Raw genomic sequence first — 26,904 nt, forward strand, 5'->3', positions numbered from 1 at the left:
GAACATGACGGTGAATCTCTGCTCAATTCTCTGACCTTTCTGACACCGGTAATATCCAACTTCAGGTCAAATTTAAAGGTGTATCACATGGAACAAGCTTTGACTCGCTGATGTTTTTACTTTATGTTCATACTCATACTAAATGGGCCACTGGAGACTTAATGTACAACTCAGCAACTTGTGATGTTCCCTTTACATGAGTTAAGTCAGCAGGTTTGTAGTTCCGCAGTAAAACATGCGTCCGTGTCAAAAACAAAAACAGAGCAGGTTGTTTGACTTTGGCGGCTGATTTTGTCCAACACTTAGTGACAAATTGAAACAGTCAAACGTTGCCTAACTGCATTGTGGGTCTATAGAGCTCCAACTCTATAACACGCCCACTGGCAGGTAAGAACATGGCTTATCCCATCGACTTATACAGGAGACAGCACATAAATCAGGCGATATCTCAGAAAAACTTGTTGTTTTCATCATAAAAGTGAAGATTGTAGATAGCTATTGTGCCGGGATGCCAAAACAGCCAGAGACATAAATGGGAACCATGTTTCTCGTCCAAAACATTACTGTTTTTAGGTCAAATTACTGCGACTTCCATTGGCACGACGTGGTTCGCGTTGTGTGACAACAACACAATCTTTTTAGCCAGAGCCACAGAGCCAGATAACGTCCATTTCCTTTCCTCCAGGCTCTTGTAAACTTTCAGTGACTCTCTGGAGTAAAATGAAGGGAAGTTAATCAGGAAGTTGAAGATGTCAGGATGCTGCAGGTCTGGAGTAATGTCCTTTTCCACCTGTTTCTAAACTCTTGAAAAGCACACGGGGGCATTATAAGGATCCACTATATATTCACTCTGTCACTCGATCGGTCTCTGTAGATGTAAACTGTGCAGTGAAGTGTCAACATGAGCAGCAGACAGTGTAATGTCAATAATTGCAGACTTGTATGTCAGTTAGACCGAGTCCATTATTTACCCAGAGTTAATCCGATGTCTTCTGCTCGCTGTGAGCACGTTTGAATGGTAACATTTTCACACATTAACATGTCTCTGGCTGTTTTGGCATCTCGGGGCACAACAGCCAATCTTCAATCTTCACTTTTATGATGAAAACTGACGGAGAACAGACGAGTTTTCTGAGATATTGCCTGATTTATGTGCTGTCTGCTGTCTAAGTCTATGGGATGAGCCATGTTCTTTACCTGCCAGTGGCGTGCGGCGCTCTATTGTGTTGCTTTGCTCACCCGGTGTGCGTCAGAAGTTGAAATTGTTCAACTTTCCCAGCCTCAACCAATCAAATCATATTTAATGGCACGCTCAGAAATAGGTAAAACAAATTGTCCTTCACCATGAAGTCAATTTAATTCAATTCATTGTCCAGAAAACCTTCTTAAATAAGTAGTACAGTCATTTGTCATACAAGTATAACTGAAAAGAGTGTAAAGTAATGCAATTTAAAGTACATGCTCATAGTTATTGTCCATTGTCTTTTCATTCATAAAGGATTGGATGAGATTAGCGCTCCCTTTATCTCTGATGAGCACATTTCACATCACCTCACTGAAATCAACGAGACACTAATATCCTGTGTGACTCGTTCCACTTACCCACACTCTCTGCAAGGAACTGAAGCTTGTTGGAAATATCCGCATACCTGGAATAATTGAGTTAGATCTCAGTTGGCGTGTAATGAGGCGAAGTGTGGAAATGGCTTGATAACCTGACGGCTGTGAAGTGCATTTGCACAGCAGTGATGTTGAAGACGGGCTCCGAGGGCAGCGGTGACATCCTTTTAGAAGGTCGGGAGCAGATGAAGTCGCTCCGATCAGGCAGCTTCTCGTCTGCCTGTGACAGCCTACCAACATGACTCGTTGTAATGTGACCTTTCATCTTGATAAGCCGCGAGTCGTCATTGCCATTGATCCGTCCTTGTGTCGCTGCTGTAGAATAAGTCAGAGTGAGATGCTGTGCTCTATGTTCACGCTTTTTTGATGAAAATAAAATGCAGTCTCTAAGTCAACATCTCTACATCACTGCATTTTTATTTAAAAAAAAAAAAAAAGCATAATTCCTGCTCTGCATGTGCTTGCCCTCCATATTACCCCGGTGTTTTTGAACCCTGAAAACAGCGAAGTTTAGATTTAAAACTTTACCCAGAAATAGAGACATTTTTGGAAACAATGAGTTGTAAAGGAAAAGCTTCATTAAGACTGACTTTCACTTATCTAATGCTGCAAAAGAGAGAATCATCTACTCCCTGTTTATACCAGCACACACACTCAGTGTACCTGTCCATTGAACCACTCGAACCGCTCTGTTGAGAATATAGAAGTGCACATTTTGGACAGAGAAGACAGATGGATTGAGATTGAAAAGAGGAATAAGATATCAGATATATAAGATATAAATCCATTAGATGGGAACAGTGGCCTGACAGAGGGTGAGAGTGCAGAAGTGGATCCAAGTGATGGTGCAGGGGAAGTGGGTAAAGGTGAGTGCTGGGACAGAACGATGCTCTTGGAAGAGCTGGGTCTTCAAGAGCTTCTTGAAGATAGACAGGATGTTCTGGGAGCGTTCAGTAGGTCATTCCACCAGCGTGGAACGACACATGAAAAGAGTCTGGATTGTCTTGTGCGGGTGTGTTAGTAGTCTGGAGGTAGATGATTTTTGTTTGTAAATGCTGTTTGAAAATGGAAAAACTAGTAGTATGGTCTAAGTACTGAGTCTTATGCCACATAGCACTTGACTTCATGCTGCTTTTACACGTTTGTAGCATAGTTAAATGTAAATTAAGGTGACGAGAGAATGTATTGAAACACATCATATGAATGGACATGTGAATATCCAGGTTAAAGATTGTAGTTCTTCCAGTGGCATGGACCCGAAACCTGAAGTTCCATCGGGCAGATGCAGGCGATGCAGGCGATGCAGGCGATGCAGGCGATGCAGGCGATGCAGACATTCCCCCTGCATCATCGAAGTCATCTCAGGGACATTATTTAAAGGTTAAAACTGTGGTTAACACTGTGTCGCTTTAAGGCAGCCTCGTGAATTAGTGGTGTTCCTTCAGTTTAACAGTCACAGGCATGAGTCACAGTAGGCAGGGAGAAATGCAGAGGAGGAGGAGGAACGCCAATATTATCAAAAGACAAAACAAGGTAAAGCTCCATGAGTCACGCACATATCAAAACCTTCCTCACTCGGTCCAAGCAAGCTCACCCGCAAAGCTCCTATCAGGTGTATCACGCGCGCACACACACACACACACACACACACACGCACGCACACTCACGAGCACCGCTAGCATTACCCCAAACAAAAGGACTGCTCTTTACCAACACAGTGTGGAAGCACTAAAAATACTAAGTATTGTAAACCCAATTTCTCGGCCATCTCTTCACCATGACAACCGCAGATAGCAAAACACATCTTCCCCGAGGGAGACGCAGTAGAAGTTCACTTAGACACAAATAAAGAAACAAATACACATGTCCGTGTATGTGTAAGTGCACCATCACACGCATACATCTTTTGTCATATATATATATATATGTGTATATATATATATTTATATGTTTATATATATATATATATATATATATATATATATATACAAACATATATTCCCATTTCATGCTATCTGATCACATGGTGCAGGCAATTTAGAACTCAAACACCACCTGATTTTGGTCCTGATGTGGCCCGTGTGTTGCCTTCTAATTTTAGGATGATCTGAACAGATTATCCTGTAGTGTGAGATTAACATACACGATTTTAACCTCATCGGGCGCGTCAGTCTTCCCAATATCAAATAACATGTTTGATATTTATGACCGAACAGCAAACCCTGCAATAAAACAATGAGAGCGCGTTGACCAGGAAACAGATGTTGCGTACTTTTGTTTAGAACTGTAACTTGTACACAGACAGTCAGATGTCTGTTTACATTCTGACATGATGTTAAATCCCAAATCCCTGGAATCTCCTCCCTGAAAGTGTGTGGTCCTGCGTCTTGACTGGATCTTTAAACTGGAAAGCATAATCCAAATAAAAAGAAAAGGGTCAAAGTTTATTTCATAGATTGAACTTTTGATCCGAGGTGTCATCAGATGGTGGCTCTTGCCACACACACACACACACAGGTTTGCACAGCTGTCCTTTTAAGGACATGCATTGACTTCCATTCATTTGGACAGAAAAGCAAAGCCTTAAACTTAACCATAACCAGTTAATGTCTAAACTGAACCTAACCTAAACCCAACCTAAACCCTGAAACCAAGTCCTGACCCTCAGATTTCTGAGGACCAGCCAACATGTCGTCCCAACGTTCAAATGTCCTCACAAAGACGGGTTTGAGACAAAATGTGTCCTCACAGCCCACAATCATGTTCATGCACACACACAATCCACAAATACACCCACAGCTCAACAGTAGATTTCATGAGTGCTTGCAGCATAAAGGCTGCTACCCCTTTCTCTCCCTCCCTCCCACCTGCCTCCCTCCCTCCCTCCCTCCCTCCCTCCCTCCCTCGCTTCCTTACTCTCTCGCTCTCTCGCTCTGCACTTCAATGTTTTTGCAGCTTGTGGTGGTGGAACCCTCTTTTATTCTGTTTTTTTGTTCATCTCTTCGAGAGACAAACCTCCTTGCAGATTATCTTTTGTCTTTCTTGTCTTGTTATCGTTCCCACACTCTGTTTTGCTCTTCCTCTCCCCCCCCTACCACCCTCTCTCTCTTACACTTCTCTCTTTCTCACCCTCTGTCTTGTTACAAACACAGAACCTCTCCCTCTGTCTGTCTCCTGCTCCATAATTCCTATGCATCATCCTGTGGCTGAGGGGAACAGGGGCTTGATACTCCCGTCTTCCTCTCCTCCTCCTCCTCCTCCTCCTCTACCACCTCCACCTCTCCCTCCTCTGCATCACCTTGTGTCCTCTGGCTTCCTAACGGAGGGATAATGTTCTATTTCCAGCTGGTGATCATGGCTGGGACGGTGCTGCTGGCTTATTACTTTGAGTACACGGACACCTTCCCGGTGCACATCCAGGGCTTCTTCTGCTATGACAAGACCTTTTCTAAGCCCTACCCCGGTCCAGAGGACACCAGCAAGATCCCGCCGGTGCTCATCTACTCGCTCGTCACAGTCATCCCCACACTCACGGTAAGAGTTAGAATCAGTGTGAGAGTAAATGTGGAGAGATGGAGGGACACACTTCTGAGGTTATAAGTGTGTGTGTGTCCAAGAAAGAGAGTGTGGACAAATGAAAGAGTTGATATTTGTTTGATTTGTTGTTAACATCTGAGTTTGCTGGCTCCTCTTATGATGTGTTGGTTCATGCAGACGTGATGAATCACCTCTGGTGTTTGTGCTAAACTACACAGAGGTAAACCCTTATTTTCTTGACAGGCAGCGAGTGTGTGAGTGTGTGTGTGTGAGTGTGTGAGTGTGTGTGTGTGAGAGAGAGTGTGTGTGAGTGTGTGTGAGTGTGTGAGTGTGTGTGTGTGTGTGAGAGAGAGAGAGAGCATGCAGAGATGTCAGTGAAAGGGTCATTTGAGAAACAGAAGTCAAAGAGACACAATAAGAGTCGGTGCAAAGGTTGGAGTTGGGACAGAGTGATGATAGCGTGATGGCAGCAGAAAGAAAAACTAGAGTTAAAAAAGACAACGAGACAATTTGCTGTGATTCAACTGTTGTTTTCTCTGCGTTGTTGGTCGCTGTGTTTGTGTGAGGTTAGATGTTTCGCCCCAAGCGAGAGCGAAGGCAGTGAGCGTTAAACGCAGAACACCTGGCACTGACTCTGAGCACAGACACACACACACACACACACACCTGAACACCTTACTTTCCCAGCACAACACACAACACACACACACACACACACACAAAACCCCACGGAACACAACCATCCCACAGCCACAGTTACAAAGTAGACAAATAACAAATAACCTGAGCAGCATCACAAGCACTGGAAAACAAAAACACACACAAAGACAAACTGGTTTACATGCAGAGAGAGGTCACAGGTTATTATGGAGTTTCTCTCACAGCCACAGTTTAGTTCACGTACTGTATATGAAGGATTGAATGAGTGAATATGAATCGATAAGTATAGCACTTTGTGCGTTTGGAGCAATGTGGAAGGCTTTATCTATTTTCTTTCTATTTTCTTTTACGCTTCTCTTGTGAGGAAAAGCTTTGGCAGCATCAGTGGTTTTAACAAGTGCCCAACGATGACATATGGCCTCAGTGCGTATGACACAAGCAAAGGAGGGAGCCAGGTGACGCTAATACACAACAACAGAGTCTGTGTTTGGCGGTGGATGACTCATCACACTTTAATACACGTCTCCTTTCCAACCTTTCCCTAACTTTAACCAGGTGTTTATTATTCTAACCTTGAAGAAACAAAGGTGACGCTTACAGCAATTACTTAAATCTTTTCTTCAATTTTAATAGAGTTGACGACAAATGAATTCCACCAAGGTCATGAGAGACTTTTCACTGTACACTGAAAGTCAAATCAGGTCCACACGGTCATGTGGTCACTATGATATGTCCTGTCATGACATCATCATGGGTTAATTTAGGTTGTTTTGAGCATTTCTTTGAGCATATGATGATAAAAAAGCAAGAATATCACAGTATCGTGTGAACAGCTCCAAATGTCACCCCCTCTGGCCGTCCTCTTCTTCGTTATGATGAACTACAGCTGTCACCCTCATCCTGGTCTGTGATTGGCTGCGACTTGCCCAAACTGTACTGTGAATTATGCTTTTATATGACTTGGATCCACCAAACCCTCACACATGGTCTTGAAATACCTGTAGTTGAATGGATCTGAATTTAATCCACTTATAAAGTGCAAATGTCACTCCCCTCCTCATTGGTTAGCACTGACCATGGCCTTGCCCACAGTGTGAGATTTGGATGTGCGTCCATCTACTTCAGTTCAACACATCTGGTCACTTCTGACACACAAGGCGCAATCCCATGCTGCTCTATGCCATCAGAGCAGGGACGTCCCTCACTGACCTCAACAAATCAATAAACCTGGGACCAGAGGTCATCAGGTGAGGAGGTGGTCTATGCAGGACACATTGGGTGCATTCAGACCATAGATTCTGAATAAAAATGGACATTCCAGTCTTACGCAGCCTCGACATGCGCCATGACAGTTTTTGAAATTTGGAAATTCACAAACATCTTCAACCAGGCACCTGTTGGACCTGAATCTTGCGATTTAGGCCATGAACTGCTCAGGAAAATGTTTATCCATCCATTATCTACTACTCTATCCTCCACCAGAGGGTCACGGGGGGGTTAAGTCCATCGCAGGGCCACACATACACACAAACAACCATTCACTCCTATGGTCAATTTAGAGTGACCTCTTTACCTAATCCCCATATTGCATGTTTTTGGACGTTATAAATAAAGTGTGAAGTAGAACCTAATTTTTCCATAGACTTTCATTCAAAGAGTCGCCCCCTGGTGGCTAACTGCTACTTCCATCCTACTTCCAAGGCTTTATCGGGTTCTTATGCACAGTCTATGGTTCAGACCTGTACTGAGTGTCAGTATGTGATCAGATCGATCAGCACCGACGTTAATCCCAGGCCTGTACTTGGTTTTTACTGTTGGACGTCGCTAAGTTGTGAGTTATGAGTGAATATACTGTAATGATGTCACTTTTCCAATACGGCCATCACATCAAATATTCCGAGACGTTATTAGTTTATTCAGCAACTCTTTTCTCACAAATATGGAATGTTTTCTGTTGATAATTATGTGCAGCAGTTGCACTCTTTTAGCACCGAGCAGCTCTCACTATAGTCCAAACCAAGCAGACTTCTAAAGCTGTGCCGGCTCAGGATAAATTACTCTGGGATACTTTGATCTGGGTCAGAGCACATTACACTAACACCAGCGAGTCTGTCTTCTCCCTGCGCTAACAGAGGTGTCGGGGTGTATAACAAGCAGCCAGGTATATCCCAGCACTAACTCCTGGTGACTGAACCCATCTGGTGAGAATGAGGTTTATTTGCAGTTTGCTGCTGTTTTTTTAGAGGAGCTTGATGTCCTTTTGTCTAGTGAGCTGCACAATCCAGCATTTGGGGATGAAGTGGCTGCAATTCATTTTGAAAAAGAGTTTTGACCTCCTGAATGGTTTTAAATATGAGATCCGGATCTATTGTTGTATTTGTGTTGCCAAGCAACCATGGTCGTACCACAGGGGTGTTTTTTTTGCATGCCCTAATAGCAGAGAATCCTACAAAATGGCATCATATTACTGCTAAAGCACAGCCAGTATAGCTGCAGACTACAATGACATGAAGTGAACCTGCCACACTGAGTCCTGTATTTGGGTCAACGCGAAAGTCCTCCGCGATCAACTATCTGCCGTCTCCCACGGCGGATAGAAGTCCCAACATCTAATTACAGACATCAGTCACTTTCAGAAGATTCAGCATAAAAAGGCAATTCTATGAGAGACCTGATGAGAGACCTGATTAGAGACCTAACATCTCCTGACCTCAGTCTGTCGGTCACATTAAATCCAGCATGTTTGCACATGGATATTCACTCATTATTAAATGTGTCAAATCTTCATAGGTACCACGGTTAGGTACACCTAATTCAGTGGAGATTTTGTAGACCTGATACATTTTGCAGACTTTCTTTCTTTTTTATCTGACTCATTTTTGAAAGAGAAACTTGTGTTGTTAAGAGGAAGAGGTGAAAACCCGAATTAAATCAAGTATGACTCATTTTCATTTTATTTTTGTGACTGGAAGACTTCAAATTCACTAAGAACACAGCAACACATTCATTGTCTACTGCTTTTATCCTCCACATGAGGGTGGTGGGGCCAACTGGGGCCGATCCCAGCTGACACACCGGCTCTTTTTGCTGTTAGGCAATAATACGTGTCAGTAATCCGCCGTGTGACCACACATTTCATAATTGGATTTTTAAAAAACAGGTTAAACTCTTTTGTCTGCTTTGATTTTAATATTTTAATGTTGATAGAATTCTGCTGTATATTTTAAGGCCTAGGGACACCATGAGTAATGTGTGTGTGTGTGTGTGTGTGTGTGTGTGTGTCCTCTTCCTCATCTTTCCAAAGAAAGTCAAAATAAGTCAAAAGATTGTTCAAAAAGTGTAGTTTTATTAAAAGTTAGAGAGGATGAATGCCAAAATAACAAACCAAAACTTCTCTTCAAAAATCTACCTGCAAAAAAAGAGAAAAACAAATGAATGACACAAAAACCTAATCTCTAAAAGAAAGATGAAACAAAAAATGGCCTCACTCTCCTATTACTGCTACCTTACTTAAAAATGAATCATTTCTCTTAAACAATTTTACAATTTAATAGTTAAAAAACTCAAAAGCAGAATATCTAGTTGTCTTAATCTTTAGAATTAACTTAACACTGTATCCAGCAATGTATCCAAACACACACACACACACATTACAACAATCTTCTGCCACATTTCAGCAACACAGGTTTTGTTTGATGATGAGGAGGAAGGAGGAAGCCCAGAGTGCAGGTCTTCTTCCAATTAGTGACACGTGGCTGCTGTGATCCGACACCACACTAACACAGACACTCTTAAACTGAAGATCATAACAATGTCCCAAATATACACACAAGTTTGGTTTATCCATGAGCTTTTTGAAAGTTTTTTGAGACTTTCCCATTCAGCCAATCACTAAAGTCACACCACAGTGACCTTTATGCCTTAATGTTGGTTTATTCCAAGCCTCTCCCTCTCTCTCATCAACACCTCCTGCACCTTTTCAAACTTACCGTGCTATTTCTGACCTTTCCTCACACCCGTGTTTGTCTCGCGTTCCAATTAACACATCACATGTGAACTGGGGCCTCTCGACTTGTCTGCTCTTCGACCGACGGGATAAGAATTCTGTTTCTTGGTTCCACTTCCTGCTCCTTACCTCAGATGAAGAGGCAAAGTACGTGTCTGCAGTAAGCGAGTACCTTTCAGCTTTTCCACTTTTCATCAAGTTGACGTCACTATTACACAACGCGAGTGGTACTGTGGCAATTTATGTTAAGTGGGTTCGGACCAGTGATTCTATAGGCTACATCCACACTCCTCCATTTTCATTTAAAAGTGCACAAATTCTGCTCCGGATATACCCGTCATTCACATTATACAATTTCCCTCCCCAAAAAAAACATGGAGGATTGAAACTCTGAGGCTGTGTTTCAGTATGAATAGGCACAAACACTGAGACCTTTGGAAATGATGACACAGTTGCAGACATTCTCTTCCTGACTGGTTCTTATCAAGAGCCGTGACTCCACTATCGCTGTTCACACGTTCAGTTTCTGTTTTCAGCTTCCTGTTTACATCAGCATGCACACGCCATGCCATGATACCTTAGTGGTCATGTGATACATGTTTTTGGACATGTTAGTATGGATGCAGATTACTTCTCAAACTGAGCCAAATGCTCGTCTGTTATTGAAAACCTAGATGAGAACAAGTTTAGGTGAATTTCACAAATGTTTTGTATAACATCAGCTTTTTTTTATCCATGTGGAATTGGCTATATTTGGGAAAAGGGTCCAAAATGCCACCCTTGCATTTTTGTGTATCCAGCCAAACCATTAAATGCCCCTTTGTAAAGTGATTGCAGCTCCTACCTTGTGACCTAAAGGTTTTTTCTGGCTCAAAATCACTTGATTTCATTATTGAGGGGCAATATTTGGCAGATTATACCTCTCCCCGTCCTTTTTTACTTATTGGAATGCCTTTAAAGAACCAATACAACCCATGAAATGTACATTTTCACTTGCCAAAAAGTGACTGCAGGTCTGACCTTGCAACCTTAAGGTATTTTCTGGCTCAATATCACTTGATTTCATTCTTGAGGGGTAATATTTGGCAGATTATACCTCTCCCGGTTCTTTTTGCCCATTAAAATACACTTAAAGGGCCAATACAAGCCATAAAATGAACATTTCTATTTGCCAAAAGTTAGTTGCAGCTCCAACTTTGTGACCTGAAGGTTTTTTTCTGCCTCAAAATCAATTGAATTTGAAAAAGATATTAAGGGAAATGTCTGTTTCCATGTGGCTCAGTGTAGATTCCCAGCGACAGCCCTGTGAGTAGTCACCACACAGATATATTGTGCCTCTTTACAGTTTTATGGTCAGTTATAAAAGGGAATTCAATCGTTAGAATAACAACACGGTCTCCAGTGAAGGATGGAGACTCGGTAATCGGTGAAAACCGGAGATAAAATGATACTGTGTCTCTGTTTAGGTCTCATCTTTAACCTGAGTGCTGCAACATGTCCTCCCCTCGCATCATGGTGAGGTCATAACGTCACTGAAGTGACATTAAACTGCACTTTCTTTCACCCAGAAGAAGCGTGACCTTGCAGCCGCCCCAGAAGAAAACTCTCACATTCATGCACAATTGCACGACCATGGATCAATGCGTGTGTGTGCGTGCCTCTGTCTTCTCTCTCTCAAGCTTTTGCCTTGCAATTTTCTGGGCTGTTCATCTTTTCTGCACCATATTTCATGACACACAGTATCTCCCCTTTGCCCTCAACCCCGACACTTCGATAAAGATGTAAGCAAACTTGGCCAGAATGCTGCTAACCCGGGTTAATGAGACAGATGGCAGGGTGAACTCCATAGTGTGAGAGAGAGAGAGACAGGGCAGGCATCAGATGCCGTGACACTCGCTTCCATGGGAGCATATGTGTCAGGGTGAAGGCTGTTTCACCTCTGCCCTTTAGTCTGCAATGGCAATGGCAAGAGAACTGGAAAGTTAGGAACAAATAAGGGCTGTCTTGCAGAAATTACAGCTCGATTTAGTTTTTTGTGCATTAGCACCTGAACTCGATCTGTATGAAGCTGTTTCTGAGACCTGAGATTATGACCGTCTTGAAAACTCGAGTCAAAAATCTTGATATGTGCACAAAGAGAAGATAAATGTACCGATCAGACTTGCAGCCCATCAGGAAAAAAAAAAAAAAAACAGAGAAAAGATGAAATCACCGCTCTGAGAGAAATCCCTGAAGAGACACTGATAGGGATTCTATTCATGGAAGGAGGGAGAGAGAGAGACAGAGAGAGAGAGAGGTACATGATGTTTTCTTCACCTCACAGTAATGAGGCTCTATCTGCTCTTCATATCTGTGCTGCTAATATCCATACAGAAGTATAATTTAACACAGTCTGCACAGGCCCCATTCTGCCTGAAACACAGACACCGCTCCCATCACGATAATCACCCTGTAAAAAGCCGAGCACAGAGATCCATTTGGTTCGTGCATCATCGAACGCTCTCCTTGTTCCATTTTGTCATGTTTCCTTCTCTCAACCGTCTTAGCGTTTCCTCGCTGTCACACACACGCTCTCTCTCTCTCTCTCTCTATACTCTAACTCTGCCTGCGCTTCCCTGACGGGCCTGCAGGCGGTTTGTGGCACCAGACGTCTGTGATGGAGTGACACATGTAGAAAGATCCAGAGTAAGAGAGTGTGTTCCATGCTTTCCTGATGCCTGTCGCTTATTCAGTGGTTTTGAAGTGGCGCCTTCCTGCTAGAACCGATCAGACTGAGTCGCTGTGGTCATTTCTGCGTCTTATTCAGTCAAAGGAGAGAGGAGAGAGAGGAGAGACACCCTGGGCGGTCCTGACTGAGTAGTGGACTGTCTGAAGCAGGTTCACTTGTATTTGCCCTGATGATTTGTTTAAAAAAAATGTCTCATTATATTGTTAAATATAATAATTACGGAAAAGGAAAAGTTCTCTGATTCTGCTTCGCTGAGTCCCCTGTGTGTGATGCACTGATTTGACATTTTGATAGAAGATACACTTCTTTTTTTTACTTCCTTTCCTCCTGAGAGCTCGATTAGAGTCCTGATAACACTCTCACTCTATTACCAGCACTGACTTTTACTGAGCACAAGTGGAAACAGGAATGTAATCCTTCACCCGCACCACCACGTATAAGAATAACCAATTAGCACTTAGTGTCTTATCGGTGTAATCTGTAGAAAACTCAAGTGTGATAAAGGCAAGTTGTGGTTTTTAGTGAAAGTTTATTTCTGCACAGCCGACATATATCAATGTGAACAAATGATAATATCCCTGGATTAACTACGCTGCATCACTTCCTGTGAATCTTGTGCAGAACAAGGAAAACGTCTGCAGAGAGAATGTAGAGGAATTAAAACGTCTGTCGGAGACGAAAATAACTGCAATTACGTTCAAGGCCTGGGTTTGATTTCATGAACATTTTTAAGGATCGCACAACTCCGATGATGTCATGGGAATGTGTCTGTGATCTGGGAACCTTGCTACGTCGTGCACACACCTGGCGTACGATGCATGCTGCTATTTATCCTGCAATAGATCTTCCACATATTCGTGCTTAGTGCAACCGAGGAACGGGAGCAAAGAGGAAAAACGACAGATAAACAGTGAGACAGGAAACAGCCAGCAGTCCCACGGATGCAGATTTTCTAAAGGAGGAAACGTAACAGAGCAGATTAGGAAAATGGGGGCATGAAATTGCGTTGGGTAGAAATGGAAGGGGAAAGAGTGTATATAACCTACTTTTTTCCTCCGCTGAGAAAAACACAATGAAAGGTGAAAGAAGAGCAGGGATTAGTGACGCTGATGTTCCAGCAGGTTTTGGAGTAAACGTCTTCAGTGGACTGATTCTCAGCAGGCTCACCACGCTGATGAATGATGTCACTTGCTGTGAATTGTCGTACATGTGTTTGCATTCCTTTATACCTCCTGCAAATCCCTGAACAATTGCAAATGCCTTTGGTTTTTTGTTTTTTATTTGCATTTTGAAGCTTTGTGCGGCGCCATGTCCGCTGCTCCCACACATGCTGCTGTGTTTGTTCTCCCTGGACTTGCAGTACATGCAGTCTCCTGGGCTAACGGGCTCCTGTTAGCACCTATTTCACACAGTCACAGTCCCGGTGAGAGGCGTGTGTGAGTAAAGGCGACGGTGATGCACTCAGACAGGAGGCGGGTGTGTCACCCATTAACCTGGAACTCACACATGCAGCGCACTGCAGAGACGGAGGTGGCTGCACACGGCGATCAGATGATGGCAAGTTAGTGGCAGCTCGGCCTCAGTCTCGTACCAGAGCTGCGACACACTTGCATTAGTGTACATACGTGAGAAAACCTGTGTCTCGCCGCAAAGGCTTCCTGCTGAATCATTCATGAGTCATCAAACTTCACTCGTTTGAGGCTGCATCGCCTTTGAGACGCTCAGAACCGTCGGAGCCACAACCAACAGACTGACAAAGAGCTGTGGACACTTTACAAAACAAAACAATGCACACCTTTTCAAAACAAGTACAATACATATATATATATATATATATATATACTGTATATACAAAAGCTAGTGAAGTAAGACGGCTGCAAACAGGTTGGAGTATGACTGAAAGCACAAAGAGGAGCTCAGGAAAAGTTTCAGAAGAAAATTCAACTGCTTCCACACAAAACCCACGGCGTACACACTTCTTGTCCGCGCCTGCTGCTGCACTGCAGTCATACACACACACACACACACACACAAATGCTCCCTCAGTCAGGTATATTTGGTAGTTTAAATTGCTTGACAGAGCAGCATACAAATGATGTTAGAGTTTCTGTTTGCAAAGGCTAAACAGAGGCAGAATAACATTCAAAACATCAGGATAGCACAACAGACGAGAAGTCACCCTATGGCGTATCTTTTGGGGTTTAAATATGAACCCTTTGACAGCGTTAGGTCAATTTATGCAATTTATGCAAAGTCTAGCTGGTGTTGTTTTTCCATCACTTTGCATCTGTTTTGTCTGTGTTGTTGTTTTTTCCCCTCCATCATATTGGCACTAACACAGGCTGAGCAGTGCCAGTTGCTTTTCACAGAAGGGAGAACTAATGGAGGCAATCTGCATCTCCAGGACGCTTGATGCGTCTCGCACAGCTTTTATTGACATTATTACCACAACTGAGTCACATGGCAGTCAGTGTGTGCCTCATCCATCCTCTCCTCTCTGCTGAATAACCTCAGACAAACGTCTAAACACATAGGATGTGAGCACGTAAATGCATTAAGTCTTTTGTTTCTGCGTTCTTCTTCTTCTTCTTCTTCAGTACCGTTCCATTAATCACTCCTGCTCATCTTGTTCTCTTCATTCCCCGAATATCAACGTTCCCCAGTCATCGCTCAGAGTACAAACTCGCTGACACAAAGAGAGTTCTGATAACATTTGTCTTTATCTATATTTCATTTCTTTACTTCTCTCTTGTTACTCACATAAGTCATGTATGTAATACTCTGTCCTTTTTTAACCGCAGTCATCGTCTCTACATCTGCGTTTTATGATTACGTCTGCGGACTGGGTGAATGGTTTAATGTTAAGGAATTATAATCTGCTCATCCCCAAACCCGCAGTAACAGCCTCATCATATATTTAACTGTGAGTCCTTGTAGGAGCATGTGTAGTTTTAGCACGGCGCTCGAGCACATCCCACTGCAGTGGAGAGAGATCATTTAAAAAAATATTGGTTGGAAAAATGCGCTACATTATTCACTATCACGCCATCTACGCATGAATAATTAATTTCTGCAGTATGACCTTAACCACATCGCTGTTTTACCTTCCCCTATATTGTTCCTTTTTAATTTCCCTGCCTTATAGTTCTGCTCCCACTGTTTCACTTAAACCTTAATAAACTCTTACACCCAAAGGCAGAATTAAGGCGGACAACTTGCCTGTAAACTTTTGTTTATGTAAAGTTGTTACGACTAACTAAATCAATCTGCGTTAAGAAAGTAAGAAAAGAACTGGGCCAACAAATGAAGCACGTAAAAGACTCTTTACACTAAATCAGCTGTTGTGGACAATTCTTTTGCTCACTTTTCTCTACAACTTGTTTTAAAGCAATTATACACTTATACTAACATACTAAACATACATATTATCAAAGTAATGTATCACATTTCTGCTTGTAACCTCTCCTGAATGCGTCAGATCTTTTGCTTTTGGTTTATTTGTACTTATCTCATGAGGGGATGGTTCTCTGGCGTTCTGTCCGGGGTGTACATCTCCTTTTGCCGTATGTCAGCTGGGATTGGCACCAGCACCGCCTGCGACCCTTGTGTGGAGGATAAAAGTGGTAGAAGATGGACGGATGGGATGGATGGGATGGATGTCTCTTAATAATTGAAGCCATAATTCATCAACTTCAACAACTCCATGCATTCTTTACTAATCAAATGCTAATCCATAAAGCACAGGTTATCTAACGTCCTCTTTCTATACAACACATGATCGTAAATATTAGATAAACAACAACAGGTTTGACATCGGGACCACTTCGTTCCAATAAAGGAAGTATCTGTGTTTCTTCAACAAGTCTTATCCAGGACTGGCCCATAAACGTGTTGTAAAACTGTTCAAGGTAATGCTCGTGACCCCAAAATCAACCCCAATGAGGAGTTTCCTGCTTGCTTTTCAATGCAATGGAATACACATCCTTACATAGTCTAAACAAATTAGCTGAGTCAGATACTACACAAGGAATCAAGGATGTTCCTGTTCTAAAAGTCACAACTTAAAGAAACATCAATATATTTTGTAAATCTGACTATTCATTCTAATGTTATGTAAGTCATTTGGAACTACTAACAGTAGCAGGTCACATTTTGTTTTCCCTGACAAAGTAAACAATGGGAAACAGTAGCGTGGCGCTCTTGGTCAAGTTCATTGTGATGGTTGTGGCGTGTTTCCACTAGCGCGACTGTACTCGGGCAAGGCGCGGTTATTTTGCTTTTCCATCAGTAATAGTACCTGATACTTTTTTTTTTTAGTACCTGCTATGGCGAACTTCCAAGCGAGCTGAGCTGAGCCGATACGATGGGTGACGTTGGTCACAGGAAGAGTCAAAAGAATCAAGCCGAACAATGCAGAACTTTAGATCAGTTAAAATGACTTAACAATCCTAAAAACATGGGTTAATCTCCAACATTTAGCAAGGAAATGTCTAAAATCTCAACATTTAACACAAGTCACTAGTTTGTGTGTGTATGTGTCGCGTATAAAACAAAGTCACAGCAGTTTCATGCAGCCGCTGTGATGACCCCGCCCACATGGAGGCAGTACTATTATTGTAATGGAAAAAAAAAAAACTGTGTAGAGGCTGAGGCGAGGCGAGCTGGGACCATGTGGTGGAAACACGGCATTAGATGACAGAAGGACGCAGTGTTGGGAGTAAACACTACTTTTATTACTACAGACGCTGTGATGAGTATCATACACAGTAATTCCCTGTGAATAACAGTAGTACAGTAGTATGTGCTTGTAGTGGAGTCATAGTAAATCCACCCACTGCTTTACAAGTTTTGAAGAGCACTCGTCGATGAATGGCACCACCTTTATCTCAGAGTCCGTGGTGGACACACGCTCACAACCTCCACAGACCAGCAGTCGTCCCCATGGAAACAGCCACTGTATTTTTTTAATTGCCCTGTAAATGCTTGTCCACTGTGAGTCTGTGCCCCTAACAGCTTGCATCTGAAGCCACTGGTTAACCCCCTCCCCCAAAGCTTTGATTTCATGCTTGTATTAGAGTGTTGAACACCCGCCAGAGTCACGTTTCACTAATGGAAGAAAGCACTCAGCTGGGCATGCACTTCACAGCACTGCTGCACTGACGGGGGCCCGTGCATGTTATCAACTCATTTGCTTAAAAGCACGAGAAATCATCATGATTGTGTTTACTTTCTGCGTGTTTCTCTCCAGCCAGCACTGACTGACGACAGTGATTCAGACATGGGGATGATTTAAGATGATGGGCATATCTCTGTCACAGAGCTTTAGTCGTTAATTGCTGTGGGATCGCGATGTACAGATGAATGTCACAGTTCATTAAAAGGATCATCAGCCTGGAGCGGCGCCGCTGTTCAGTCTCACAGTCGGTGAACTCACCGTCGTCCGACTGGAACCTCCTGACAAACAAAACACACGTGAGCTCCCGGTAACAACACTGTTAATACTGAAACCTGAAGACAAGACTGAGTTTACGTCTTCATCCAACCACAGATGATTGCAGAGTCCCATTAGTGTCATTTACACTGTTGATCCATCCGTTGTCTACTGAGTCACGGGTGCCAGTCCCAGCCGACATAGGGCGAAAGAGTGTTTTTGGACACGTGGGAGGAAACCAGAGAACCAAGAGAAAACCCACGTACACAGAAGGACAACATGCAAACTCCAGGTTACATCTTCAGCTCAGTAAACATGTGAGGCCTCATGACCATGTGTACAGTATGTTTGATTTCAATCTATCCAATACTTTACCTTAAATCACTTCACCGTGGTGATAGATGAGACATAAACAGGATTCATCTATTGGGAATTATGAAAGTCACCCTTAGAGGGTCAGATACTTAGTTGCCTCCCCCGGAGAAAAATGCACCAGCCACTAAATCCAGAGCGATGATAATATCTTGAGGTTGTGGAGACAACACTTCCATGGCTTAATGGCTGAACTACAAAATGGGATCAGCGGTGTTTCTACTCATGTCTCTCATCTTAATGCTGCTGTTATATGTCATTCATTAAGTGATTAACGGATTACTGGCTGTGCTGTAGCTGTGGGAGGTGCTCTGTTGTGCTTCATCTCTGACTTCTGTGTGTTTGCTTGAGTGCTCTGTTTAGATGAAACACAACAATAACCTGAGTCCACTACATGTACTGTTAAATTGTACATGATATAAAATACACGGTGTGTCCTGTGCTTGCTTCGTGTGCACAGATTCTGGTCGGAGAGCTGTGTGCCTTCTTCAGCAAGACAGAGGGAACGCGGGAGAAGACCATCGTCACCGCAGACTGCTGCTACTTCAACCCCCTGCTGAGACGCATCATACGTTTTCTAGGTGAGCGTGGCACTGCTCTTTACAGACTCCTCACACGCTCCTCACAGGACTGGGAAAGGTCATTTCTTTGTGTCTGTGTGTGCGGGTTTGTCAGGAAGAATTGATGCAAAGTGAAAACAGACTTAAATGTGACCTGCGACATTTCAGAATGTCCCTGGTAGAGCTCTTCAGTGGATGATAAACTGGAAAATATTGTAATCTTTGAAATAATAAAATATTATTCAATATTATAGTACAAATAACATCATCTCCACATGACTCTGTGTTTCTCAGTGTATCTGTGTCTAGATCTCTTGTTGCCCGGTGACATTTCCGTGCTGTTTCCTTTTATGTCGAGACAGACAGAGGCAACATTGATATTGTGCTAGTATAGCAAGACGACTGTAGTCTGACTGAAAACACAAAGAAGCGACTACACAAAGTGAATTCTACTGTTAAAAAATACCCATTGTTCAGCACTTTGAAAGAAACAATGCTTCTTGCTCCCGCCCCTGTGCTGTTGCTGTATACACACAAATGCTCCCTCAGTCGGGTCTGATAATTTAGCTTGACAGAGTCTGTTTTCAGATGAAGCATACAAATAATGTCACATTGTCTCTATTCATAAAGACCAAAACTGAGGCAGAAAAATCCAATCAACAACAAACATCACCAATAGTTACGCACTGCACCTTTAAACAGCCTGAATATGTATAGACTGAATTGGCTGAGATGAGAACAATACAGATGGAGTGTATGTTTTAACTTTATTTCCACTCTCTAACCCACTGTATTCCACTTGCTACCTCTCTTTATTCCCATATCTAACAGGTGTTTATGCCTTCGGCCTCTTCACCACCACCATCTTTGCCAACGCGGGCCAGGTCGTGACAGGAAACCAGACGCCTCACTTCCTGTCCGCCTGCCGACCAAACTACACAGCGTTGGGCTGCCAGTCCACCATGCAGTACATCACAGAGCGCCGCGCCTGCACAGGCAACCCACTGACTGTCATGACGGCACGGAAATCTTTCCCTTCAAAAGACGCAGCGCTCAGCGTCTACTCTGCCATTTACACAGTGGTAGGTCTGAGGAAGCCGGATTCATTATTTTCTGCACAGATTTCTGCTTATTTTTCTTCTGAATACAGTTTTGGTTTCACTTTAAGTTCAGTCAGTGCGACTGAATATAGAAGAAGAGAAACAATCAATTTAAAGGAGAACATTTCCAGAGTCACAGATAGCTTGATATTAATCTGATGCATTTAAGGTAAACACAAGTTCACAAATTAACTGATTTGTAGGGGCGGGACTTGCCAGAGACACCACGATACAATATTATCACGATATTTAAGTGTCACAGTACGATATTATCACGATATTTAAGTGTCACAGTACGATATTATCACGATATTTAAGTCAAAATACCATATTATCATGATATTTAAGTCAGAATACGATATTATCACGATATTTAAGTCACAATACGATATTATCATGATATTTAAGTCACAATACGATATTATCATGATATTTAAGTCACAATACGATATTATCACGATATTGAAGTCACAATACAATATTATCACGGTATTTAAGTCACAATACGATATTATCATGATATTTAAGTCACAATACGATATTATCATGATATTTAAGTCAGAATACGATATTATCACGATATTTAAGTCACAATACGATATTATCACAATATTTAAGTCACAATACGATATTATCACAATATTTAAGTCATAATAGGATATTATCACAATTTTTACATCACAATACGATATTATCACCGTATTTAAGTCACAATACGATATTATCACGATATTTAAGTCACAAATATTGCAATATTTCACCGTATCTACCTCTAGTAATTCCCATAAAAACAAGAAAAAGGCATAATGTTTTAAAAGCACTTTGACAGAGAACGGGAGCTGCTCTGTGCTTTGAGCTGCTGAACAGTCCTGTGTAGGACTTTCTGATCTGACTTTTAAAAAAGCAAGTAAACATGTTTTCTTAAATGGCTTTTCTATTTTAGTAAACAAAAGTAAATGTTTCAGGAAGTTCAGCATGCTCTACAATGACTAGTCTATTGGTTCTTTTTTTATTTTTAGGGTTCGAGCAACAAGGTTGCAAGAACCCTATTGAAACTGGAAGGATTATTATATATGTAACCTTTAATACTGTAGCAAACCACCTGATGCTGAATAATGTGTCATACTGCTCTTATACGCGTTACGCTGCTTATTCAGATGACCTTACATCCATTCACTATGTGTGGTCACTGGTGGGAAAATCCACTCGGTGCACAAAAAAAATGAATGAATCATGAAGTGAATGAATGAAACTCTTGTTACGTTTGCGGCTTGTATTATTCATACAAATGGGATTTTTTTTTTATGTAGGCATTTGTTTATTTGCTCCAAACAGACAATGTAAAAATGTGTTGGCTGTCGAGCAGCTTATGCACCGGCTGTTATTTGAATGTGCTCCTGCTGTCGCCATGTGAGCGCAGACATCGACCTGATGTCAGTCATGATCATAAACCAATGATTAATCCTTCACTGGATGAATCCACAGCTATTTTGATCATTAACTCTTCATTTTGAGTGAGGTTTTTTTTTTTTTTACATTAAAAAGGAGGTTTTTCGATTCTGAGTTAACTTAAATGTTTTGGTTTATTTGCTCTATGCTATATTTAATTTGGTGGCTGAGGTTTGGGAAGAACCCGTCAATATTTTCCATTATTTTTTGCAATTTACGAAGCGAGAAAATAATTCAGGGATAAGAAAAACCCTTTCTTGTCGTCGTCTATAAAATCATTCTCATCTTTACGCCACTACAGTAGCAAGCACCATGTTCTCTCCTTGTCTCCATTTGTCTTTCCCACTGAATGAATGCAATAATGTCAGAAACACATTGAGGGAATCTTCTTGTGATTTCGGAGGTCAGAGGTCGAGGTCACTGTGACCTCACACCTGAGCCACTGGTGTGAGCGCAATTTATCATCAACGCCTGGAGGGAATTTCATTACATGAGCCACAAACGACCACTTGGACTCATCAATGAACTTATTAGTTTTTTTATTATTATTGGCACAGGTCACCGTGTCTTCCTTTCTATAAACCCATTTATTCCACCATAGGATGATATAGTTGATATAAGGTAATATAATACAGTTTATTAGAGTCACAAATCATCAGGATAAGTAGTTTTATAGTCAGTATTTATTTTTTTTCCGGCTCCTTTAAACCCTCCTGCATCTTGTGTTTCTTTTAAATTTGCTTCCAAAAAAGTGACATACAGCGTTATGATGTGGGGTTCAGGTCTAGGTTCAGGTGTACCTAAATATAGATGTCCGTGTCAAAATGCGTCAGCCTCAAATTTAAAAGAACGGTTCAGAGAGCATCGTTTTTACACATGGATCAGTCACCGCAGAGTTCAGACCTTCACCTTACTGAGAGTCTCTGGGATGTGCGGGCTTCAGACTTAATGCAGCGGTCCAACTCTATCGTTAATACAAGTTACTTACTGAAAAATGACTGAAGTCGTGAATTGAAAGTTGCATAAGCTTAGGAAACAATGTGTGCTGTGATGAACCTGAAGGCTTGTGTGTGTGTGTGTGTGTGTGGGACTCCTGTGAGAGGGAAACCACAGACGTAACCGCTTGTGTGTTTTGTGTGGATTCTTCGTGCCCCACTGTGTGCGTGCTCTCTTCTTTGCCTTGGCACAGATGTACGTGACGCTGGTGTTCAAGACCAAAGGCACGCGGCTGACCAAGCCCACCATCAGCCTCACCCTGCTCTGTCTGGCCATGCTCGTGGGCGTGGTCAGAGTGGCCGAGTACCGCAACCACTGGGCCGACGTTCTGGCCGGATTCTTCACCGGGGGATCCATCGCTGTGTTTCTGGTGAGGAGAGATGAGTGCTAGACTAAACCAGGAGCGAGAAACATCGCGATTTCTACGAGAAACACAAACATGGTGTCCCTCAAGGCCCTGGGGATCCACTGCCCTGTGTGTTTTCAACGTTTCACATGGAAAACATGCAGGGCAGTGGATCCACAGGACCAGGACTGAGAAAAGCAGGACATTCACATTTCATGTCCTGACTCATGTTTTGACATTTATTCTTGGTCGAATTTGTTATTGTTTTCATCAACTTTTTAGTTCTTTGTGCCTTGTTTTACTTATTGTGTTTGCCTTGTTCCCCTGCGCTCGTTTTCAATTATCCCTGCCTCCTCAGTGTATTTATCCTCTGTGTTCCACTCTGCTGTGGTTGGTCAGTCTGTCTGTGTTGTTAACCCTGTTCACTGAGGTATTTTTGGGTTCTCATATTTTTACCTTTATCCTCATCTCTTGCACCCTGGGTTTGCTTCCTTTAACTTTTTATAAGGAGCAATTAGTTTAAACAGATTATTTTGTAACAGAGCCATGTTGCTGGTGTGGAGCCGGACGTACCTCGGGGAAAAAAACCCTCAAAGAGCAGACATTTCACATGGTTTCAAACCTATCACAGTTGACCACTTTGCATAAAACCACATCCGCTTCATTTTAGGTTGAATATACCAAGTCTGACACTGTGGTCCTGTACTTAAGTCCAATTATGAGTAAATTCAAACGTGTTGTCTTGTAATTCCGATGTTTGAAATCCTTCATCATGTTTCACATAAGTTGTACAAACGAGACGAGCAGCTCCCGTGTCCCCAAGAGCTAAAAACATTGATTTTTCTCTGCTGAAGTTAGTCCAGCTCCATCTCCCGTCAGCAAAGCCTGTCAAACAGCAATCACAGGCACCACACGGGATCTTAAGAGATCCGCCTTAAACTGTCTTTAATCAACCATTTCATCAGTGCTCAGTTTGCAGATGGGTCTGTGCTTGTGAAGTCGGTGTCGACGCCTTAAACAACCACACTATCCCTTTATTTTGTAAAACCCAAATCCAAAAGTTCCCTTCATGCATTCTAAAGCCTAACCTGGATCACATCTGTTTGAGTTTCTAGCTCCTCCTCTTTGACTCTGTGTTTCAGGTGACGTGTGTGATTAACAACTTCCAGCAGTTGCAGTCCAGTATCGCTCCACAGCGACCCCAGCGCCCCGAGTCCATGCTGGGCATGCCCATGGTGACCCTTCCCTGTGTGGAGAGTCCACTCGAAAAGTTAAGTGGTCCTCAGGTAAGGGGCTGGGGTGGATGTGAGGCAAGGCTGTGAGGGGGGAGGGAGGGGGGGAGATACTCGTGTCTTAACCTGAATCCATCGTCCTCGTTTTCTGTTTTTTTTTTTCCCCCCCTAAAAGAAAAAAGCGTGCATGCTGCAAGCTCCACCTGCACCTCCAGTCCCAACAGAAAACATCCAAGTGATCCCTTTAAATCTCTGCACAAGCAATCCTTGTAGTAGGACGATAAGACGCTGCAGAGATTTGAAATCCGAGCTGTGGTTACAGTTCAGCCAGAAGACAGAAATACTAACTCTACTGTTGCGTGATCCTAAACCCTGCGGTCTTTCACGCGTCCGTGTTCAGGGTTTAGAGATTTGCTTATCTTTTATGAGATGAGTCAGCAGTTCCACGCTGACGCGCTGAGGTGTCGCTTTAGATTATGTTAAACTTTATCATCCGCACTTGTTGAAAATCGTTTCTGGCTCCACACAGAGAAATGCATTAATCACGAATACAAAACATTTATTTGAAAAGAAAGACAATTTCACAATTCATCAATTTAATAACACTTGGTACAAAAGATTTCTTGTAGTCATGGGTTTTAAAAACCACTTCCTGAAGGGAGCGGTTTAAATTTGGGGTGCAGTCACTTTGTTTGTGACAGTAGCCGAGTAAAGTGATGGTGACATGATGTTTGCTGCGTTCACCATTGTTGAAGCGTTTCTCAATGCAGTGCCACATGCAGTGCAAACAAAGCCACCCACCCATGCTTGACATCACTTAGTACAAAGTGAACGTGTATCGATGCCTCGGCCACTCTGGACTTTTCTATTTCACACCACACATCCAAGTATTTATACCAAGCAACATGTTAACTTACCGTTTGTCACAAAAATCAGATGCCAGAATTCGTCTGAGGCGTTTAAAAAAAGTGAAAATTCATAGCGAATTTGCCCCTGACTTCTTCCCATCTTCTCTTCAGCAGTGCAGCGTTTTCTAAGACATCTCCTCAGGGGTGGATCAGGGGTGGATCAGCGGTGTCATACACCGACCACATATATAAAAAGTGGACGCAGTCTTCTTCATACTTCACACAGTATGTGCCGTGCTTTATCATCTATTTTCCTCTAAATTGGAACTTAATTTAGAATAGAACAGAAATACTTTGAAATACTTTTAAATTGTTTTAACATAGCAGCAATACAATACAAAAAAAATATTATAAACGTAAAATGTGGTAAAAAAAATAGTGCAATAATAAAGGAATGGCATAAAGGAAAGAAAAAAGGAAATTTAAAAAATTGACATGTCAGGAAATGTTTATTAAATCAAGTGAGAAGTAGGTTTATTTCCCCATAGACTTCCATTCAGAGTCGCCCCCTGGTGGCTTACTGCTACTTCTGTCCAACCTCCTTCAAACTGAAAGACTACGTCCATTTTTATATAGAGTCTATGGTGTCGTATGTCCACGTCTGTATGGAGGAAAATGTCTTGCGTCCTCTGTGGTCTGTCTCTGTCACTAACCCTCACTTGACTGCCTGTTTTCCTCTGTCTCCCACCTTGCCTCTCTCCTCTCGATCTGCTCACTTGTTCCTCACTCTTCTCCTCCAGCATCCCACACTCTCCTCCTCCTCTACCCTCTACAACACCTACGTCCAATCATTCTGAACAACTTTGACTCCTTTTTGCCCGTCCCATCCCTCCCTCCCTCCCTCCCTCGCCCTCCTCTCCATCGTCTCTTTGCCTCATTTCTGTTTTTTGCCCGTCTCTTCTTCGCTCCTCATCCCGCGCATTGCTCTGAATTTTTCTTTTCTTCACTTCTTCTTTTTCCTTCACCCTCCCTCTCTCTCTCTCTCTCTCTCTCTCTCTTTCTGTCTCACTCCTCTCTTTCCCCTGCAGACTCCGCGGGGATCTCCGTTCTCCGAGATCACATGACCATCAGCCCTATCGGTTCCCCGCCACCCCCGATGTCCTCGTTCCGACTCGCTCCATTTCCAGCGAAGTCTAGACCAATCGGAGCAGCACTCGCCGCACTGCGCCGCCCATCCGGCTGGGCGGTACGCGACACTGCACCGCTCCTATTCCACCCAGGTCTAGGCCGATCATAGCCCACAAAATACACACACACACACACACACACAGCATCTCTATCCCCGGGGAACCGATAGGCAAACTCTTACGCAGACTTTCTCTGTTGCTGGACTCTCAGTAAAGTAAATCCTGAACTTTTCGTACAAAGTCAGGTACATATTTGATTTTCTTCATTTTGAATATTGTACTGAAAGACATTTTTGTATAAACGGTCATGTGATGCTTCAGTGGTGCGCTGGGAAAAGGAACCTGCATCACACTGTGACCTCTGAGAATGTCCACTGAATATTTATTCACTCACACAATTGTATGAATGAGTCACTCCACCCCCCAACCCAACCCACCCATTTGAAGGAGACACATGCTGAAAGCTCAACGTGACGGTGAACCTCCGGTCCGTCTCCCCGGACGCAGCTTTGATGTGAGCTGTCAGGAGGTTTCGCCTTGTTGGACCAAAGAAACCCCCTGAAGGATATTTGTGCTGCTGAGATTTACCTGTGAACACATCCTTTTAGTAAACCATACAAACACACACACACACACACTGTCTCTGTCTCCCCTTCATCTCTTTCTCTCACCCTCACCTTATCTCATCCTGTTTGTGCGCACACACACACACACACACACACACACATGGTGCATTCTGAGTTGCAGTGCCCTCGTCGGCTCCACATGAGGTTTACTCAGATCAAAGGATTCATTTCATATCTCTCAGCAGAAGCAGCAGACTAAAGCAAAC

The 26,904-nt window shown here is 42.8% G+C and overlaps 1 protein-coding gene across 5 annotated transcripts in view; it reads left to right on the forward strand.

Annotated features, from left to right (window-relative positions):
- plppr2a (phospholipid phosphatase related 2a) overlaps positions 1 to 26,506 on the forward strand; it is a 71,404-nt gene extending 44,898 nt beyond the window's left edge. For 3 of the 5 annotated variants that reach the window (XM_058652837.1, XM_058652838.1, XM_058652836.1), the window contains exons 4-9: positions 4,966 to 5,154; positions 18,815 to 18,935; positions 19,746 to 19,996; positions 22,653 to 22,829; positions 23,948 to 24,075; positions 25,974 to 26,506. In XM_058652837.1, the coding sequence (XP_058508820.1) occupies positions 4,966 to 5,154; positions 18,815 to 18,935; positions 19,746 to 19,996; positions 22,653 to 22,829; positions 23,948 to 24,075; positions 25,974 to 26,082 (975 nt within the window). In that variant the 3' untranslated portion in view covers positions 26,083 to 26,506. Of the gene's footprint in view, positions 1 to 4,965; positions 5,155 to 18,814; positions 18,936 to 19,745; positions 19,997 to 22,652; positions 22,830 to 23,947; positions 24,092 to 25,685 lie in introns of all 5 variants that reach the window. The other 2 variants (XM_058652839.1, XM_058652840.1) reach the window with 2 other exon arrangements.
- The last annotated feature ends 398 nt before the right edge of the window (positions 26,507 to 26,904 follow it).

The sequence above is a fragment of the Solea solea genome, chromosome 16, assembly GCF_958295425.1.
Source record: "Solea solea chromosome 16, fSolSol10.1, whole genome shotgun sequence".
NCBI classification, from domain to species: domain Eukaryota; kingdom Metazoa; phylum Chordata; class Actinopteri; order Pleuronectiformes; family Soleidae; genus Solea; species Solea solea.